The sequence below is a fragment of the Nansenia antarctica genome (genome assembly GCF_963989245.1).
Source record: "Nansenia antarctica genome assembly, chromosome: 9".
In the NCBI taxonomy this organism is placed as follows: domain Eukaryota; kingdom Metazoa; phylum Chordata; class Actinopteri; order Argentiniformes; family Microstomatidae; genus Nansenia; species Nansenia antarctica.
The window spans coordinates 6,252,005-6,272,745 of record NC_137679.1 but is presented as its reverse complement, the minus strand read 5'-3'; the positions used below and the strand labels follow the sequence as shown (position 1 = coordinate 6,272,745).

General features: G+C 45.3%; 2 protein-coding genes across 2 annotated transcripts in view; one reads left to right on the top strand and one right to left on the bottom strand.

Moving 5' to 3' along the window:
- LOC308165073 (uncharacterized protein) overlaps positions 1 to 20,741 on the top strand; it is a gene marked incomplete at both ends in the record, with an annotated part of 202,992 nt that overhangs the window by 131,128 nt on the left and 51,123 nt on the right. The window lies entirely within an intron of this gene.
- Positions 285 to 20,696, bottom strand: LOC308165717 (small ribosomal subunit protein uS2-like). Its single transcript, XM_080539865.1, has 8 exons — positions 20,649 to 20,696; positions 6,647 to 6,818; positions 5,405 to 5,523; positions 4,195 to 4,440; positions 1,469 to 1,597; positions 894 to 1,074; positions 520 to 564; positions 285 to 394 (listed from the first exon to the last, which is right to left on the bottom strand). Exons 2-8 carry the CDS (start codon positions 6,690 to 6,692, stop codon positions 300 to 302), a joined length of 861 nt encoding a protein of 286 aa, XP_080395991.1. The 5' UTR covers positions 6,693 to 6,818; positions 20,649 to 20,696; the 3' UTR covers positions 285 to 299.

The following is a 20,741-nucleotide window of genomic DNA, read 5'->3' as shown; positions in this document are numbered from 1 at the left end:
TCTTGGTCGATCACAAAATAAAACATTTGGTCGATCACAAAAACAAAAAAAAAAATGTTTTATTTTGTGATCGACCAAGATCCTTATCGATCAATTATCGATCAATTATCGATCGTCGATGCCCACCCCTAACGCCTTCGTACCCAAACTAAATATAACCGTGACTCCCCCGCCACCACCGCCCCCCATTAACACAGACAAACACCAGGCTCAATAAATAACCAGCCAACTTTATTGACTTCACAGTTCACAGGTCACAGCTGCTTATGAGTCAGGCCTGGGTTATGACGGACATCAACCTAAGACCAATCAGAAGTGGCTCCGCCCCACTCAGAAGCCTGGGCGGTGGGGGCAGCTGACCAATCCTCAGTGGCTGTCTGGGCACTCCAGTCCTCTGTTGAGACAGGAGTGTGTGTGTGTGTGAACATACAACCAAACTGGAACATGTAAAATAGTAATAAAACAATATAATACCTGTAACTATAATAACGATGATTCATAATGATATAAATAACTTACCGGCAAAGCCTTCAGCAGGGGTTGGGGCCTTGGCTGGGGCAGCAGCTGAGAGCAACAAGAGAAACAGGTTTAGCAAGTGATCAGTTTCATTTCATATTTTCAGTAAAAAAAAAAAACATAACAGGACTGACATCCTGCCAGGTTTGATGCATGTTGTTCCGTCACGGATTGAGATTGTACAGCATGTTTAAGACTGCCACCTCACCCACCGGTGACTATCTCACTCTGCCCTTCATCGACAACTCATACAGCCACTAACCAGACCAAGCAAGTGCTTTTTTGAAGGGGTGGCCACTAACAACTGACCTAAAGATCACTAAGACACCCAAGCAACTAGTCCCTCGCGGCGGTGCGACCCCCACAGGGTAACTTACGGGGTTCCTTACCCTCAACGCCCGCAGGGAACTGTTGGATGGGCACGGAGGGGACCTGGACGCCCTCCGACCAGTCGGCCACCTCGGGCTGGGCGAAGTCGGCGGCCGGGGCGGTCCACTCGCCCTGGAAGTCCTCCTTGCCGACGGCCTTCTCTGCCGCGGCCAGCTCCTCCTTCTCGATCTGAAACAGGGACAGGAGGTGGTTAAGGCAACGTGATGCGTTACCCGTGACGACAAGCATGTGTTAAGACTGCCACCTCACCCACCTGTGATGATCTCACTCTGCCCTTCATCGACAACTCACACAGCCACTGACCAGACCAAGCAAGTGCTTTTTTTAAGGAGTGTTTGTGCATGTGGGGGGGGTTCACCATAGTAGCCCTGCGTGTGTGTGCGTATGTGTAAATAGCAGTAGCCCACGTGTGTGTGTGTGTGCGCGTACATACTCACAGCAGTGTACACACAGCAGTAGCCCAGTTTGTGTGTGTGTGTGTACAGAGCAGTTTGTGTGTGTGTGTGTGTGTGTGTTTGTGTACACAGCAGTAGGCCAGTTTGTGTATGCGTGGGGGTGTCACCTCCTCGGGGTCTCTGTAGAAGAAGAGGTCAGGCATGACCTCCCAGGGGTGCTCCCTGGAGATGGTGCCCCTCATCCTCAGCACCTCCCTGGCCAGCATCCACCACATCAGCCCCACAGAGTGGTGCCCCTGGAACACAGGAGAAACCCCGCACGTTAGCTTACAAGACACACACACACAGACGTTTAAATGACAGCCATTTAGCAGACGCTTTTATACAAAGCGACTTAGAATTAAGAGATCTCAGGGAGCCTGGAGTAATGTAGGGCTAAGTGCCTTACTCAAGGGAACACTAGTGGTGGTGTTCCCAGGTGGGGTTTGAACTCATGACCTTCTGATCACCAGTCCAACTCCACTATCCACTAGGCCACCACTGCCCAGACAAAGGTCATTCACAGGACGCAGAATCACCCTCTGACGTCCATGGTGCGGCAGGCATGTAAACATTCTTCTCCCCCCCCTGGCTTCACGCACAATGGAGACAATGGAGGAACGCAACACAGCGGGACAACACTAGGCAGTGTACGGGCAAAATGTTCACATTCTCTCACGCACGGGGAATGCATGCATACAGGCAGGCAGGCAGGCAGGCACACACACACACACACACATACACACACAGTGTGAATGCCCCGTGGGGAATGTGCAGCACTATGAGGCTCAGTTATTGTCAGAGCACGTAAACAGAATTAGTGGGTGGGATTAGATGTTACCATGCCAACCAGAGAGGGTGTGTTGTTTTAAATAATGTTGTTTTGGGAGGGGTGGGGTAATATCATAAAAACACACTCTTATCTACCCCCATTAAAGTACAGGTCATGATGCGTGTTGTGTAAGTGTGGCGCAGGTTACTATCAAACTCCAGTCATTGGGCGGGAAGCCCTTCTGGTGTTAGCGAATCCTGGCCGAGTCTCTCTGGCACACTTCCGACACCCGAACACCGACCACACGGTGCCAGGCTTTAAATGTGTGCTGTACGGACTACAACTCCCATTATGCAACTCACGGGAGAGTAGAAGGTTTTATTACATCCTCCCAACATTTAAACTCTCAAAAGGCCCTCAAAACTCACCTCTTCAAGCTCGCCTTCATTAGTTAACCCTCCCCCCTCCCATGTGTCCCCAGCACTACCTTAATTAGGCCCCTATACTTTCTTTTATTTATTTCTTGTTTATTTTTATTATTACTACTCAATCTTTTCAGTTTGTAAAGCTTATTTGAGTGTCTAGAAAAGCGCTATATAAGTCTAATGTATTATGACATTATCATTGATCTGCCAGGCAATCAACTTGTCAGTCAATTGTTGGAATTTGGTCTTTTTTTGCTCTAGGGTCAGCTCTAGAGTCAGCCATAGTCAGCGCTCCTACAGCAATTAGGGGTTAACTGCCTTGCTCAAAGGCACATGCAGTTCCTTCCTAGTAGCCAGGTTAAGCTTGTAAACAACAATAGATAAGTCACACTTTTGTGTTTGTGTTTCTTTGCGTGAACATCAGGGATCATTCAACTGTTCCTCAGCAGTATTGAGTGTCTGAGTTTCTGAGTAGGGCTGCACGATTAATCGATTTTAAATCGAAATCGCGATTTGAAATGACGCGATTAGCTAATCGCAAAGCCTGCGATTTGCCTGCGATTTTTTATTTTTTGGTCATTTAGCAGACGCTTTTTTAATCCAAAGCGATTTACAATTACGAATTACAGGGACATTCCCCCTGGAGTAACTGAGGGCTAAGTGCCTTACTCAAGGGCACACTAGTAGTGGTGTGGCTTCAGGCGGGATTTGAACTCACAACCTTCCGATCACAAGTCCAACTCACTATGTGTTTCTCAACCCTCTCCTCGGGGCGCCCCAGCCGCTCCACATATTTGATCTGTTCCACCACCAGCACACCAAATCATAATTGCTTTGGACTTGATTAGTTGAATCAGGTGTGCTGGTGGTGGAACAGATCAAATATGTGGAGCGGCTGGGGCGCCCCGAGGAGAGGGTTGAGAAACACCACTACCCGTATGGGATACGTCATACAGCGCGTCGGATTCAACGTCAATGAACGTCAACGTCAATGAACGTAAAAAAAAAAGACACTTGTTGAGAGAAACAAAATGGTGTTGCTGTTTAAAAAAAACATAAATAAATATGTTGTCCCAATTCATATCTTTTAAGTTCTCATCCTTGCATTAGAATTAGAGCAGTTAATAGTTTGATGGTATCATGTGGTAATGCTCTCTGAAAATAGGTGATAGATAGATTCATCCAATCACCTGCCAAGTATTTTTTGAAAGTACCTGCCCTTTTCCAAACAGCTTCCAATTAAGCTTTCCTAGATGGTTGTGTGAAACAAACCACCTGAGTCAGGTTAGTAATGCTCCATCACATGTTTTAATCTGAAGCTTGATTTTAAAGCAACCCAACTTTAAAGCAACCCAATGTAAGTTTAGTTCTTTCACTCGTAGCTCGGGCTGTGGGGGTGCTAGAGGAGGGAGCCTCTAAGTCCCCTGAAGACGTACAAACAAACTGCACGTTGATACGACCTTCCTAGCCGGAGATATGGCCACACTTTACAAAAACTCCCCTTTTTTTTTTTTGCTATTTAAAAAAATAATAATCGCAAATTAATCGCAATCGCGATATCTGTCCAAATAATCGCAATTCGATTTTTTCCCAAAATCGTGCAGCCCTATTTCTGAGTGTCTGTGAGTTTCTGAGTTTCTGAGTGTCTGTGTCATACCTTGTTGTTGCAGGGGATGGCGATGTCCACGTATCTGAGCGGGGAGTCGGTGTTGCACAGAGCGATGGTGGGGATGTTGACGTAGGACGCCTCCGTCAGGGGCTGGTGGTCGGCCCGGGGGTCCGTCACGATCAGGAGGCGGGGCTCGCGGAACGCCGCCTGGATCTGATTGGTGAACGTCCCCGGGGTGAAGCGACCGTGGAAGGTGGTGGCGCCGGTGGCGGACGCGAACTTCAGCACAGCCCTCTGGGAAGAACCAGGAGAGAAGAAGAATTAATAATAATTATAATTCTAATAGTTTTGTTGCCATGCAATCAACTTGTCAGTCAATTGTTGTTTTGCTCGAGGCACAGGGTCAGCCCATAGTCGGTGTTCCTGGAGCAATCAGGGGTTAAGTGCCTTGCTCAAGGGCACACGCAGCTCCCTCCTGAGGCGGGGATCGAGCCAGCGACCTTCCGGTTGCTAGCCGGCCTCTCTAACCTCTAGGCTACTGCTGCTCCCGTAATGTGTGTTAAAGTTACAGCGAGGTTAGGACAACATGAATAACAGCCCTGGGAGACCAAGACGACAGAAGATAGTTAGGCAGCAGGTAGACCAGAGCCCAGTTCTTCCTAGGGGGGATGGGGGGGGGGGGGCGTGTGCACGAACTACATTGCGTTGTCAGTACTTGGTGGTCTGTACTCCGACAATACAGTTGAATCTTTTATTAGGACTAATATGCATATGTTTTGATCATTTCCATCTGTAATATATACAATTCACCTTGCCTCGACTAGGCGTCCGTCACATAGCCAACGATGGCATTGTGGGCAGGTCAATGGTGACATGTTGTTGTGGCGCAGGTTACTATCAAACTCCAGTCATTGGGCGGGAAGCCCTTCTGGTGTTAGCGAATCCTGGCCGAGTCTCTCTGGCACACTTCCGACACCCGAACACCGACCACACGGTGCCAGGCTTTAAATGTGTGCTGCCCCGTCAATTACAAAATGGACGCCGGCCGGCTTCACGGGCGCAGTTTAAGACTAATCCGAGACTAAACGGCATCCTCAGTGGAGATCCTCCACTGCAAATGTGATTTAATCCTGGACTAGGCTTAAGCCTCGTCTGTGAAACCAGCTCTGGATATGTTCCATATAAAAGACTTACGTCATCTTCAGCTACATGCGTCCTCCTGACTGCGTCCTGGCTAGGTTAACGCAGAGCGCCTCACCTGGCCAGTGTTCCTGGAGGAGATGACACACACGTCGGCGGGGTTCTCGATGGCCACGATGGCCCGGGCCGCCAACAGGAGCTTCTCCCAGGTCTTCTTCAGGTTGATGATGAACACACCTGGGAAGGACCAACGACGAAGGCGTCAAGTCAACTGTTTATGATGAATGTGTTACTAATATAATTATGACAAAAAAGAAATACATTCGCAGTGGCGTCTAGATTGTCTAATAACAAATGAACATTAAGGTTGCAGACTGATTGTGCATCGTTCATGCTTAAGTATACATATTAGGGTACATGTGGGGAAAACGGTTTATGTTGGCATTTCCGGGGACATGGCAGCATAAAACGTTGACTTGGTACATGCTGGCATGTCTAACCCTACCCCTACCCCTACCCCTAACACCTAACCCTACCCCTAACCGTAGCACCCTAGCACCTAACCCTAATTTCCCCACATGTACCGTATTCCCACATGTACCGCAACACATACATTCCATGCTTTTTTAATCTAGCGGTGGCCTACTGGATAGTAAATTGGATTGGTGATCAGAAGGTCGTGAGGTCAAACGACACCACCACTAATGTGCCCTTGAGTAAGGCACTTAGCCCTAAGTTACTCCCGGGAGACTAATTGTAAATCGCTTTGGATAAAAGCATCTGCTAAATTGCATTTTACATTTTTCTTTTTAAAAGGATAGTGAGCAAGATGTCATTACTCGTGCCGATTTCCTTTATGAGCTCCAGAATGACCAGTTCTATGTAGTTCAAGCTGATCCAACAATACGACAGAAGCATATTTCATCCCAACTACCTTTGTAACATATAAAACAGACTAACAATATTCTGTGCAAGAACTGGTGCCATGACTAACATCCTGCCAGGTTTGAATGTTGTTCCATCACGGATTGAGATTGTACAGCATGTGTAAGTGACTGCCACCTCACCCACCTGTGATGATCTCACTCTGCCCTTCATCGACAACTCACACAGCCACTGACCAGACCAAGCAAGTGCTTTTTTGAAGGGGTGGACCTACACTGTTCGTGTTCATTCATCTAAACTGTTCAAGGTTGTCGTTACAACTATTCTTCATACTGACATACACAACTGCATTCCTGTAACGTTTTTGAATCCATAACAGGTAGAAAACGACTGTACTTCGCTTCAGGTCGCAGGGTAACTCATCTGAGGGACAGCCGGGGACAACCGGAGATCTCCCATTCATTACTCTACTCACCATCGGTCTTCCTCTTGTAGACGTAGTGCTCCATCTGGAAGTCCATGTTGGTGCCTCACAGATGGGTCCCTGCTGCCAGGAACTTGAGCACATCCTCCTCCTTCATCTGAAGGACATCTAGACCTCCGGACATCGTTACCACTTTTCCTGCGTTACGAATTTAACGGAAAAGCTGGTAGGGGGGGAGAGAGAGGGGGGGGGGGGGGAGGGGAGAGAATTTAGGCAAAGTATTAATCGCTGAGTCACTGACTTCCATTGGAATTGAATGTACTGCTGTCTTGTTAGTTGTGTGTATGCCTAGTGTTGTCTCAGTATGTCGCAAACAGTAGTGTTTCCTCTATATGCATTGATTCGTGGCGGGCCGCAGAAGCATATTTCATCCTAACTACCTTTGTAACCAATAAAACAGACTACAACAATATTCTGTGCAAGAACTGGTGCCATGACTAACATCCTGCCAGGTTCGAATGTTGTTCCATCACGGATTGAGATTGTACAGCATGTATAAAACTGCCACCTCACCCACCAACGATGATCTCACTCTGCCCTTCATCGACAACTCACACAGCCACTAACCAGACCACGCGAGTGCTTTTTTGAAGGGGTGGACCTACACTGTTCATTCATCTTAAACTGACCATCCCGCCACTGATGTGAAAAATCCTGGAGGAAACACTGAACAGTAAATGCTCTGGCTACGCGCAGCTGAATAGTATGAATGATCGGAGTTAGTGCTGTTCCCTGTCTAGAAGATAATGCCAGTCATAGTGGTTACTACTGTAGAGTATTTTCTCTGTTTCAGTGATACAAGAAGGTCCAAAGTTTTAAAAGTATTTATTCAAAAAAGGTTGGGTCTTCAGATTACAGGCACACTGAACAGTCACACCGTGAATCGAGATAGTCAAAAAGCAGGCCGCTCGCGCCTCTGCACGGAAGTCTTATAGCCCTCCTCCTAGGCCTCTGATTGGCCCAGACCCTCGGGGGCGTGCATATGCGTGTGTGTGTGACTGCGCATGCGCAACAATTCGTGTGTGTGTGTCTCAGCGCATGTGCGACAAGATCGTTTATAATGAAGTATCAAAAGTATACGTGAATATATGTGTAAAATATACGTGAATATATGTGTAAAATATACGTGAATATAAGAAGGCCGTTAATGTGTAAAAATATACTACACATCCCCCCTCGGACCACCCAGAGGGTGTTCCGAAACTAAATGATCACATAAACCAAAACAAAAACACAAACCCCACATACCACAGCTAAGAAAATACAAAAATAAAAAACAAAAAATCAAAAAAAATAAAAAAATAAAAAATAACTATTAAGAACCCAAAGACATCATGCAAAAAATAGAAACTAACCAATAATAAAAAGAATCTCGAAAACAACAATCACAATTAAACTAAACACAGTCCATCATGCACAAATTAACATAGAAACTTCCAACGACCGATGTTTTCTTTGTCCTTGAAGCGTCGGGGTCAGAGGTTACTAGCACTTGTACCCAGTTGGAGAACAGCCTTTACCGCTGTCTCAGATTGATATCCTTCCCAGTCAAGAGCGTTTTCTTCGTTGCGCTAGGAACAGAACCGCTTTCCTATCTTTGCATAACCACCACACCACTTCTCAACTGACATCAATCACATGATACAGAAAGAAACAAACAGTAATCGACGCAAATAATCACAAAACATCACTTAATAAACAAATCATCAAAAGAGGAAACAAAATCAGAAAGCAAAACAGAATCCAGCTTTTGCTCATCAGCTACGTTGGTCAACACCAAAGCATTAATAGGAACATCCGAAATACACTTTCCAAAACATTTGATCAAAATACCAAGTAACATAATACAGATGATAATGACAACAAAAATAATAGCGACGGACCTGACCATATTACCAATACCTGAAAAAGCAGAATCAAAGAAATCTAACATATTCCAACCGTGTTCTTTATGTAAATCCTCTACACCCTTCTTGTTAGATTCATGAAAATCATGCAAAGCGTCACCAGAATCCGAAATATAACTGCAGCATTCACCGCCTATCAAAGCACAAGTACCACCCTGACTGGCCAAAATAATGTCCAAAGCCATTCTATTTTGGAGAGCTACATTCTTAGTTTCAGTCAATTCAGTGGCCAGGGCAGACACTACAGCATCCGAAGCATTAATGTGTTTTTCAAGAACGGATGATAAGGCACTTAATTCAGTCTGAGTGTTGTAGACACCATAACTTGGGAATATTAGGCCAAAAAACTTCTGAGCGGCAGACAACGCCCTACGACTACGATGGGTTGCTTGTTTGTGAAGTACAGACATCTCCTCCCGAGTAACTTTCCTAATCAAAGGTATCAGATGAGCCAAATAACAACCACCCTCAATGAAAGCAGGAAGCTTAGAGAATGCATCATTATCACACACAAGAAACACATGTTCCGGGAGTTGAAGCTCCGTACCAGGATACGAGAAAATGGTTCCACCTACACAAGACGCAGCCCCTAACTGACGAACCGAGCTGATCTTGGGCCGTACTTGAATGTCAATACAGGTTGTAACATTTACGAGAGGCATGACTTTAAGCTGCGTGGTGCCTCTCTGCCGTCTGGTAGTATTGGTATCATGTAATTTCATTTGAGGCACCATAGCACAATCAACAACTTTACATTTTAATCCAGAAATAACAACTGAACCCCTCCACCGTGTAGAAGTCACACTCCCAGAACATGACAGATGAGGACTCAATGCAGTACCATTTAATTGAGCGAACATAGCTTGGATAATATATATCTTCTTCGGACCTGTTGGTTGTGACAAATGTGTAAGCCTATCAATAATAACCTTCCCCACACCGCTAGGCCTATGGTGTTTGTTAACCGCTGCTGTCAGACGTTCCAACACACCAATATCCACACCTGCATAGGAAGAATTTAAAGGAACCAGAATCGTGCTGGGCTGACAAGAAGAGCTCTGGTTCTTGCCCTGTAAAACAAATGGGGCTAAACCCTGCCAATTATAATGAAGCCATTCTGCTTTAGTTAACGGGATGGGGAAAAACATAGGAGCAGACGCACTTACAGGGACCTGTTGACAAATCCAGCAATCAGAATAATTCATTTTTGAAGCAAAATCTTTCATGATACTAGTGGCAGAATTAGGGTGGGACCGTGTCCCCAGGTGATTAGAATCATACAACAAATAATCGTCAGTAGCAACTACAATCGCCTTCGTAGGAGCCTTCACAGCAACATTTTCAACCTTTCCTGGTAACTCATCGTGAACATATCTATGCACCAATGTCTCACAGTCCGAGGTCCTAAAGTGGTGTGGATAGTCAGGCCTGGTCCTACAAATATTGTCCTTGAAATTGTTGGATTTACTAGACACCGGTTCACCGATATCACGTCTAGCACACCAATACGAGCTTTCTTCCTGGTCAACATTAGTTAATGTCACACGAGTTTCTTGCATGTTGCTTGAGTACTGATCAAGTGTAATATATGTAGTATCCAATAAATACCACTCGCTCTCTTCGGCGGTATAGATCAAACAATCATCAATAGTACAACGTGAATGTGGGCAAGTAAAAGCTCTACTTGCTATGATCATTCTTCTCTGACGTCCAGGCATAACAGTGTGTGAGTAAAGTGTAACATTGTCCAAAGAAGTCAATGGGGTAGGAACACTAAGGGGTATATCAGTCTCTGAAACGGCATGGCTTGAGTTTCCTCCTAATTGGCCTTGGTGTTTTACGGGGTCTGACTGGTTGAGGTGTATCACTGACAGGTCTGTGTCTCTCAATGGTACCTCGGTCCGGGCATCCGCCCGGGTTGCTGACATCTCCGTCTGGAGCATTGTCAGGGTCGGAAGGGGTGACAACAGGGGCAACACCAGGCTCGGTAGAACCCCCAAGAGGGGTGTCGCAGTCACTGGATCCTTCACGGTCTCCGTTGACCCACTCATCAGTGGGCTGGACAGGGTCTGGGACGAGGCCCCCGGCATCATCTGCATCATGACGCAGATACTCACCAACATCTTCGTCAGCCTGGATGTCCAAGCTGTGGACTTCCTCGTCCCCAGGGATCTCCTCACCATCCTGCTGAGGTTCTCCCTCATCGTCCTCATTGGGCGCCTTGATGCAGTGATGAACGTGATACCAGGTGGGGGACCCCTTGATCTGGAGGGCAGTCCCAGTGCACCGAACGACCTCGTAAGGTCCTTCCCGTCGAGCCTCATGCCACTTCCGTCTGTAGACCTTCACGTAGACCTTGTCACCCGGTTGCAACGCGTCCTTCCTCTCCTGTGCGTTCACCTCCTCCTCACGTTCCTGTTTGTGGAGCACATAAGAAGAGATACTCTTTTGCCGGTTAGTCATGTACTGTACATAGGCTTTCATGTCACTCTCCAGGAGAGCCAAACTTGGCCCTTTCCCACTGGTTCGTACACAGGGAGCTGTCATTATCCTCCCCATTACCAGTTCATGGGGAGTCAAGTGCAGCCCTCGAATCTCACTGGAACGACAGGCCATCAATGCAAGAGGGAGTCCTTCCAACCAATTAAGACCTGTATGCTTACAGACCTTAGAAAGACGGTTCTTAAGGACCCCGTTCATCCTCTCTACTATCCCCTGGCTTTGAGGTGAGTAAATACACCCAAGTCTCTGCTTGATTCCCAATTTTTGTAGTATAAGCTTTACCGTCTTATCCACAAATTCCTTACCATTGTCTGACGATATCCTATCTGGAATTCCGAACCTAGGCATGACTTCCCTGCATAGGAACTTTGCTACAGACTGAGCATCCTTTCTTCGAGTGGGGCAAGCTTCTACCCATCTGCTGAACCTGTCTACTACAACTAGCATGTACCTGTATCCTGCAATAGGTTGAATCATGTCCACATAATCAATCACTAAATGTTTCATTGGCCCGTTTGGGGTAGGGATATGCCCAGTTCCCACTGGTATTCCAGGTCTGATATTGTTCTTCAAACAGACCACACATTGACCAAGGACATGGTCTATTTGTTCCAACAAATATGGAGCCCAAAAACCATATTCCTTGGTGATCTTGCGTCTTACCTCCCCCCTGGACACATGTGCTAATCCATGAGCTTCCTGTATCAGTACGCCTAATAAATCTGGGGGTGCCACAACCAGCCCCTCATGATTTCTCCATAGACCTGTGTCATCCTGACTAGCTCCTCTTGTTAACCATAAGTTTTTGTCTAACGCATTTGCCTCACTCTGTAACATCAACAAATCCTCAAGCGTGACCATGCCCTGTAACTGTACTTCATGTGTGACCAGCAGAACTTTACCTGCTTTGTCTGCTCCTGTAATAGCTTTGGCTGCATCATCTGCAGCCCTGTTACCTTGTGTGACATGTGATGAGTCAGATCTGTGTGCGGCACACTTTACTATGGCTAATTCCCTTGGTTTCATCATGGCTTGTAACAGCTTCATGATTTGAGCGTGGTGCTGAATAGGCGAACCATCAGTTTTCTTAAAACCCCGTCCCTTCCATACAGCTCCATGTAAATGACACACATTGTGGGCATAGGCAGAGTCGGTGTATACTGTCACTCTTTGTCCGGTTCCCAAATTGCATGCTTCTGTGAGGGCAATCAATTCAGCCAACTGAGCTGAACAAGGCTGAGGAACAGCCTCGGCTTGTTCCACAAGGAACTTCGAATTTTGGGATCGGACTATGGCATACCCGGCACGTAAATGTTCTCCTACCCGGTAACAAGATCCATCAGTCCAATACTCAACGTCAGCTTCCTTTAAAGGCAAAGCTAGTAGATCTGCTCTAAGCTTAGAGTACCTCGTAGCTTCCTTCACACAATCGTGTGGTTCCCCATCTTCTGGGGTTGGCAAGGTCTCTGCTGGGTTAAGTGTGTTACATCTTAGTAAGGTTACATCTTCCCTTTCCAACATCCTGTAATAATCCCTAATCCTAGGCATCGTCAAAGTGTACTTGCCTTGATTCAAGAGGTTCCTTAGACTGTGGTGGCAGAGAATGGTAATTGGGTACCCCATGGTTAAGGCTGTTGCCTTCTCGTACATAAGATAAGCCCCGGCCATTGCTCTGTAACATGGCGCGAAACCCATTTCTACCTCTGAATATGCGACAGAGTAATAGGCTATGGGCTGTGGACTAGGTCCAATGCCTGTTGGTTGCGTAAGAACAGCGCAGGCATACTTCCCCTCGGCTGAAGAAGAAACATACAATCCAAATTCTTTGGAATAATCTGGAAGCGCTAAAGCTGGCGCTTCTTGCAATTTGTGTTTAATTGTCTCAAACGCCAAATCAGCTTCCCTTGTCCAAGTAATGCAAGATTGGAGGTTATCACTACCTGTTTCCTTAATCATCCCCCTCAATGGAGCGACTAGTCTAGAGTAATCCTCCACCCATGCTGAACTATACCCAGTAATGCCCAAAAACATCATCATTTCCCTAACCGTTCGTGGTTTTGGAGCCCTCTGAATAGCTTCCAAATGTTCATTTGTGACGCTGCGATGTCCCTGCGTAATGGATTGTCCTAAGTAAGTTACCTTTTCCTGACAATACTGTAGCTTCTTTTTAGACACCTTGTGTCCCTTCTCCGCCAAAACCTTTAACAGTTTGACGGAATCCCTGTGACATGTTTCTTCATCTGGGGCACAAAGGAGTATGTCATCCATGTACTGAATGGCAGTACTACTTATCATCTGTTCTAACCCGTCTAAGTCCTCCCTTAAGACCTGATTAAAAACATGAGGACTGTGTTTGTACCCCTGTGGCATTCTGGTATATTGATAATGCTGACCTTTGTAGGTAAACCCAAATAACCCTTGACTTTCTACACTAAGAGGTATAGAAAAGAAAGCCCCACATAAATCAATCACTGTAAATACTTTGGCTGTAGATGGAATCTGAGTCAACAGCACATGAGGATCAGGAACTTCAGCTGGATAGCTGACGACTACCTCATTCACAGCCCGTAGGTCATGTACCAGACGATATGAACCATCAGGTTTCGTCACTGGCAGAAGAGGTGTATTGCTTAACGGATATTGAGTTATCTTCAGGACTCCTGCCTCTAACAGTCCTTTGATCTGTGGCTCAATTCCATCAATTGCTTCCTGTTTCAATGGGTATTGGTTTTTCCAAGGGGGTTCTGCACCCGGTATGAGTTCAACTCTCAATGGACGAGCTGATTTCACAAATCCAATGTCTGTACTGTTCTTTGCCCACAGGTCGGCTGGCACATTCTGCATCATTTCTTCTCTGAGGTCTCTGTCAGCTTGTACAGGAAGGATTAGCTGGTTCATTAGCTTCACAGTCTGCGGATGTCCTATTCCTTGAGCAGAGATCATCAGTTTGGTGAACTGTCCATCAATGCTCCTCCAGATAGCAGGGTTTTCTTTTGTCGTTACAAATCTGGCTTTTTCTGAGTCTGCCATCATTGCCCCTAAATGCTTCTGCTTATAGTGTTCAGATATCATAAGTGTCACATGAGGGATGCTACCCTCAATCTTATGCTCCTGATCTAGATAAGTGTCACTGTTTATCTTCATAGCCACTCCCTGAGGGCCTAGGATTATACAACTTGCACTAAGCTGTACCTGTTTTGGCTGATGCTTCAGCCACTCATCTGGGGTTGCATCTGCAACTTCTCTAAAATACTGGAGTGTACAATGCAATGGATCAGTAGGCCTTCTGGCCTCTGCCATGTGTGCCAGGATATAATTGTCCCACATCCTTGCTGGTTCCATTAGGTCTGGGCTAAGCCCTCCCACCCAATATACCATAGATGCGTTGTTGTCCATCATGACAGACAGTTGTCTGTTCTCTTGTGGCACTGTCACCTGACAGCCGTCCGGTGTGCATTTCACGGTACAATTTAACTGGCATAGTGCATCTCTCCCTAGTAGCCCTATTGGCGTGTGTTCTGATACAAGTATTGACAGATTTGCTCTCTGTCCTTTGTACTCTAAGCTTACAAGCTCAGTAGTAGGGATCAGCTGTTTAATTCCCTCGAATCCGATTGTCTTCACATATCTCCCAGACATAGGAAGGTGCGTGGCGTCTTCAGGCTTCAGACAGGTGTAGGCTGCTCCACTGTCCACCATCAATTCTAATGGACGTTGGTTGACCGACACCCATATTGTAGGTTCATCTTCAGGCCTGTTTGTCACCACCAGCTGGCACCCCCCTTTCGGATCTTCCGGGCACCCCTATAGCGCAGCTGCTGGGCCTCCATAGGGGTTCACCACTCCTGGAGCCGGTGCAGCAGGGGGCTTATTTCCTCCTTTCTGTTTCCCCCCTGCGCCCCCCTGGTTCTTCTTAAAGCAGGTACGTTTTAAGTGTCCATACTGGCCGCATACGAAACATGGTCCTAGTACCCTCCTCGGTGCTGTGGTCCATCCCTCTTGTGGTGGTCCTTGGCCAGGCTGGTTGTATGGAACCACTTGCACCCCTGGTGGCCCCTGTGGGTATGGATTCCCCCCTTGTGGCCCCTGTGGGTATGACTGGGGAGGGACAATTTGCAGTTGCTGTGGCTGAGATGGGACCTGTAGGGCTATAGTCTGCTCTCTCTCTTTGGTTTTCTTGCCTTCTTGCAATTGCACTTGAGTTAGTTTTCTGAGTGAGTCCTCGTCTTGTGCCTTCTGTGCCTGAATCTTCTTTCTAAATAATTCTACTTGGTGTGCTATGTTGTCTATATAAACAGCCTTGCTCATGTGTCGTAGGCCCACCACTTCTGCTAACTTGTTCTTAACTGGGGTAGGGAGACCTTGTTGAATCTTTTCCCTGATTATGGCTTTTTCTAACGGGTTATCTTCGGCATCCTTCCCTGTCACACTTCTCCATTGAGAGTGCACACGGGCAACGTACCCCCGGGGATTTTCATCTCCCCCCAGTGGCTTCACAATGACATTGTCTGGGTGAATGTGAGTAGGGTATGTTTCTCTGATTGCCTTCCACAGCTTGCCTCTGTTTGCTGCGAAGAGTTCTGGATCATAAACGGATGTATCGATATATCTATGAAGTCCCGCCTTCATCAATATTTCCTGCATGGTGTCCAATCCTGTAATGGTAGCTAAGAGTCTTTTCAAATCCCCCATAGCAGCGTGCGTCCCTGTCAATCTCACGTCGACTTGCGCCGTCCAAGGATGACCTCCATCTTCCAGGACTGGGAGTTTTTCGATCACTTCTGACAGATCCGTATGATTCCAAGGACGATATTCCATCTGGTTACCTCGAATCAGCACAGGGAAGTTCCCCTGAGTTTCCTCTTCTTCCGATGCTGTTTCATAATCGCTTACTTGTGGCTCTTGTGGCTCCGTCTTTATTTCCCGCCTTGGTGTCGCTTCCCGCCTTGGTGTCGCTTCCCGCCTTGGTGTCGCTTCCCGCCTTGGTGTCGCTCCGGACCTTGGTGTCGCTCCGGACCTTGGGGAGTTCAACCGGGATGCAGGTGAAGCTGCCGCTTGAGATTGACGACACGTTTCTCTTTCTACGTCTAGGTCCTGCAGCTGTTGTCTGTAGTCCTCTTCGTTTCTTAGGATTTTCGCACGGAGTTTTCTTGCCCTCCTTTCTCCCTCCTCTTCATCCCTGTCTTCCTGCAGCTTCTTCTTCTTTTGCTCTAAGCTCTCTCTTCTCTTCCCTGCCTTCAGAGACTTCTGCTCATCTTCAGAACTATTTTCTTCTTTTCCCTTCTTATAGCGTATTTTCCCTCCCTGCTTTTCGGCCCTGGCTAGTAGTTTTCTTATCGGAGAACTGTAGCCTCCTTGTGCATTGCTGTCATCACTGGAATCTTTGCCATCTCCTCCACTGCCATCTTCACCGTCATCCGTCTTGTCCCTCCTGTCGTCCCCTTTTTCCCTCGGCTCCTCCTTTATTTTCGGTTTGGCACCAGACCTGTTCTCTGGTTCGAAGTCCACGGTCACTTTCGCTCTTCCCCTCTCCAGTACATTGTCATCCTTATCTTTGATAGTGAAGGTTCCACTCGTACTTAGGACAGGGACCTGAGGGTAGATCCGCTGAGAATTGTCCTCCAGTCTCTTGGCATAGGGAGGAGGACTGGAGATTGGAGCTGTGTGTGAGAATGGAATGTTCACTTTCTCTTCCATTGCTTTGGCCAATTCATCTCTTTTTTCTGGATCCATGTGAGCTGTTTTCTCTTTCCAAGCTAATGCTACTTTCTGCCCCTCTACCTTGAAGAGGTCTAAAATAGCTAACTCTAACCTGCGTTTCTCTGATCTAATCTTTCCTTTTTGATGCGCCTTATGTACATTGATAAGTATCTCCAATGTTGCAATTAATTGTAAATCAAAGGTGCCCTCTGCTGGCCATGGTTGTTCAATGTCTGCCCAACGAATATTCCATTTCGTTGATATCTCGCTAATCTCCTTAACAAGAGGATTCATTTTTTCCACTATAGCCACAGGAGATGAATTTGCTAATATTCCCTTGGCTGTATTAACAGCCCTCACAATGTTACTGGGTTTGGCTCCCATGTTTGAAGTATTTATACTGCTTAATATGCTGAAAATATGCTATAAGGTGTACTTTCCTTACAACCCACCTTCTGTTGCTGTATCTGCTAAACAGATGCTAGTCCAACTCTTAACTGTGTCAACTGTCCACACAGAACACTACAACTCCGGAACAACGGATTGTTTCAGTGGTATTGTGTATTATTGACTTAAATGTAATCTATGTGTATGCGTTTTAATCTAAATGGTTTTTTCCCTTATTATGTATGAATGTGTCACTTAATTGCTCAATCAATACTAATTATAGTTCAGGTCAACTTAATTATTAAACTACAAAGGCTGTTCAACACAATTATCAAATTACAAAAAGCAGGTCACGCTTTAAGTCTTTCTGATCCACAACCCCTTGCTTGATCAATCCTTAGATAGAAACTGTTCTGCTATTCTTTAATCAAGAACTGTGAAAAAAGAACTTAACTTCAAATAAAAAGATGTAAAACACGAATATTAATCACGACCTGTAAAGAAATCGACTTGTCATTGGGAAGGAATAAAATGATTAATTATTCATTACAATCTGTAAGGAAATCGACCTGCTACTTGGAAGGAATGCACAATCAACTAGACTTAGTCATTTACACTTCATTGATGGAATCCTGTGGAAGAAAACGTCATCCCTAGACCACTATAAACCAATTGCTCAAAGTTTTGTGAAAACTGAAAATGAAATAATCTGAATAATTAATTAAATCAATTTGTAATTACTTAAATTAATTGAAGTAACCCTCCATTTATCATTGTAAAAGACTATATCGTCGACCTCAGGCGGATGCACTGATGGAGAACCAGTGGTCCAGTGTGATTCGTATTCCGTCCACTGGAGAGCAGCAACCAATTAAAAATGTCTTATATTGTTTCATCCACTAGAGGGCAGTACACAATTAAAAACGTCCTGTCTTGTTTTATCCACCAGAGGGCAGTACACAATTAAAAACGTCCTGTCTTGTTTTAACCACCAGAGGGCAGTACACAATTAAAAACGTCCTGTCTTGTTCTAACCACCAGAGGGCAGTACACAATTAAAAACGTCCTATCTTGTGTCAACCACTAGATGGCAGTCAAGAATTAAAAACGTCCTATCGTGTCTCGACCAATAGAGGCCGCCACACCGAAGATGTTTTACAGAATGACTACCTTACCTAAAACTCTCAATCTTCTGATTTATTTTTACAATCTATCCCTAAATCAATTGTTTAAGTGAAATGAATGAATGATTCGTTAGAATTATTCACTATATCATCATATACATTGATTTAAAACTTATGGAATCAATCAATTGTTCTGGGAAACAGAAAATGAATGCTCTGAATAATTAATTCAACTGATAAGTAATTAATTAAATTAATTAAAGTAATTTACTATAGGACAATCAATTAAAAACATCAATCTATGAGTGATCTCTACAGATCTCTCGTCAGCATTCTATGCAAGCAGACAGGGCCGTTTTATTGAGGTCTGTGACCCTGCTGTGATTCTGCTCAGGGAAAGCAGCCTGGTCTAGACTCACGCACAAATGCCACATATGCTTTGAATCTAACCTAAAGTCACAATCTATCTTTACTTTTAACAAACTATGACAAATATCTTTAAACTACGTTAAATCTATGTAATGCAACAATCACCCGCAACGTGTCTGTATGTTTGAACAACAGAGGAAGAAGGAAGAGAGGCTTTGTCCTTCTCTGTGGGGTAACCCCCGCGTGTTTGTAGCCTGCTTTAAAACAATCTCTTTAAACTTATTTTGAAATACCCCGAGATCAATTCACTCTATCTCTATTTTTATCAATCCCAGTCTATTTGTATGGTTTTATCGTTATCTTTTAAGAGATGAGTACTGACATTTATCAAAACCCGCGCGTGTGTATTTGAAAAAAAATGAATGTCAGGGGGAAAAAAGCCAAGACTGTAAGATTAATCTTCACAACACTGCTTTTCCACAATAATCATTATTCTCCACGACACAGCAATATCAAGATTATTTTTCAATGCAGTTCAATGTATTATTTGCCAAGATAATCTTATTCAAATACTTGTAAAATGGCACATGCTTTCCACTAGGCCCTGTGTGTCCACTAAGCCTACCTCTGTCCACACAAAGGGAGAAATTGGCGCCAACTCAGACATGCATCTACACAAAGGGAAAACTAGCGGCCTTGTTCACAGGTCTGACATGCGTTTCAGACAAAGGGATAATATGGCGCCCTTTTCAACCAGCCACGTTTCTCCTCCGTGCTCCCAAGTAATTTAACAATGCATATCTCTAAAATAGCACGGACTCTGCTCTTTCAAACTAGGAATTCCAATTCCATTACCATTTGAATAAAGCTATTTTACACTCCACCAGACTATTGCCTGACACAAATCACAGTTATTAGCCCGCTTAGAAAAACGTCTTTCCCTAGCTTATGCCAATACCTTGTTCTTAAAACAAGACCACAATAATAACCACACACACGATAGAAATCGTACAATTAAAACACTTTCCTCAATACAGGCTTTATAACCCGGCTCTCTCTGACTAATCTCGACCCAGTTATATATTAAAGAGGATCCGTTTAAAATATAGCTTACACAGGCTAATTTGCACAGCTCGCCTTGTACTTACCCTGGAGAGCTGCAAAACGACCGATCCAAAGCTATTAAAAAAGGGTCCCTTCGTGGTTGCCACTTATGTAGAGTATTTTCTCTGTTTCAGTGATACAAGAAGGTCCAAAGTTTTAAAAGTATTTATTCAAAAAAGGTTGGGTCTTCAGATTACAGGCACACTGAACAGTCACACCGTGAATCGAGATAGTCAAAAAGCAGGCCGCTCGCGCCTCTGCACGGAAGTCTTATAGCCCTCCTCCTAGGCCTCTGATTGGCCCAGACCCTCGGGGGCGTGCATATGCGTGTGTGTGTGACTGCGCATGCGCAACAATTCGTGTGTGTGTGTCTCAGCGCATGTGCGACAAGATCGTTTATAATGAAGTATCAAAAGTATACGTGAATATATGTGTAAAATATACGTGAATATATGTGTAAAATATACGTGAATATAAGAAGGCCGTTAATGTGTAAAAATATACTACACTACCTAATGTGAAACCTGCAGCACTGGGATTACACATGCTGCGCAATCATGCTGCACGATCTCAATCCGTACCGTATGATCATGCTAGAATGGAGTGTAAACATCACAGATCACACTGTCAATGTTGAAACACATCATTAGGCAATCCGTTAATGCGGATCGCCTAACAGACGCGATCCGCCAGCCTAGGTGCAGCAAGCAACGAGCATGGACGGCATGGCTTCAAGGCCTAGTGAAGAGTCTCATCTACCATTGAAATTAACCGATTCTGCTGCTTTAATTCGGCTGATATTGTTGACAGCCAATGCAAAGCTTCCTAACAGTCTGTATTAGTGCATTAATAATTGTCTATGCTGTGTTATTACAAGAAAATGCACAAAGTGTATCTCACCACGAGACAACGCCGTATGGAGTTCTGTTCCTCACGGTAAAAAGAGTTCGAGCAGTGGAAGTGACGTTGTGATATACTGAACGATCCTCCAAT

What these genes read in the sequence shown, in the direction of transcription:
- LOC308165717 (XM_080539865.1), bottom strand. Translation starts at nt 6,692, where the DNA reads ATGGACTTCCAGATGGAGCACTACGTCTACAAGAGGAAGACCGATG. An exon ending in CGTTGAGGGTAAGGAACCCC is followed by an intron (nt 565 to 893) that starts GTAAGTTACCCT and finishes TGTTGCTCTCAG; the next exon opens with CTGCTGCCCCAGCCAAGGCC. An exon ending in CCCTGCTGAAGGCTTTGCCG is followed by an intron (nt 395 to 519) that starts GTAAGTTATTTA and finishes CTGTCTCAACAG; the next exon opens with AGGACTGGAGTGCCCAGACA.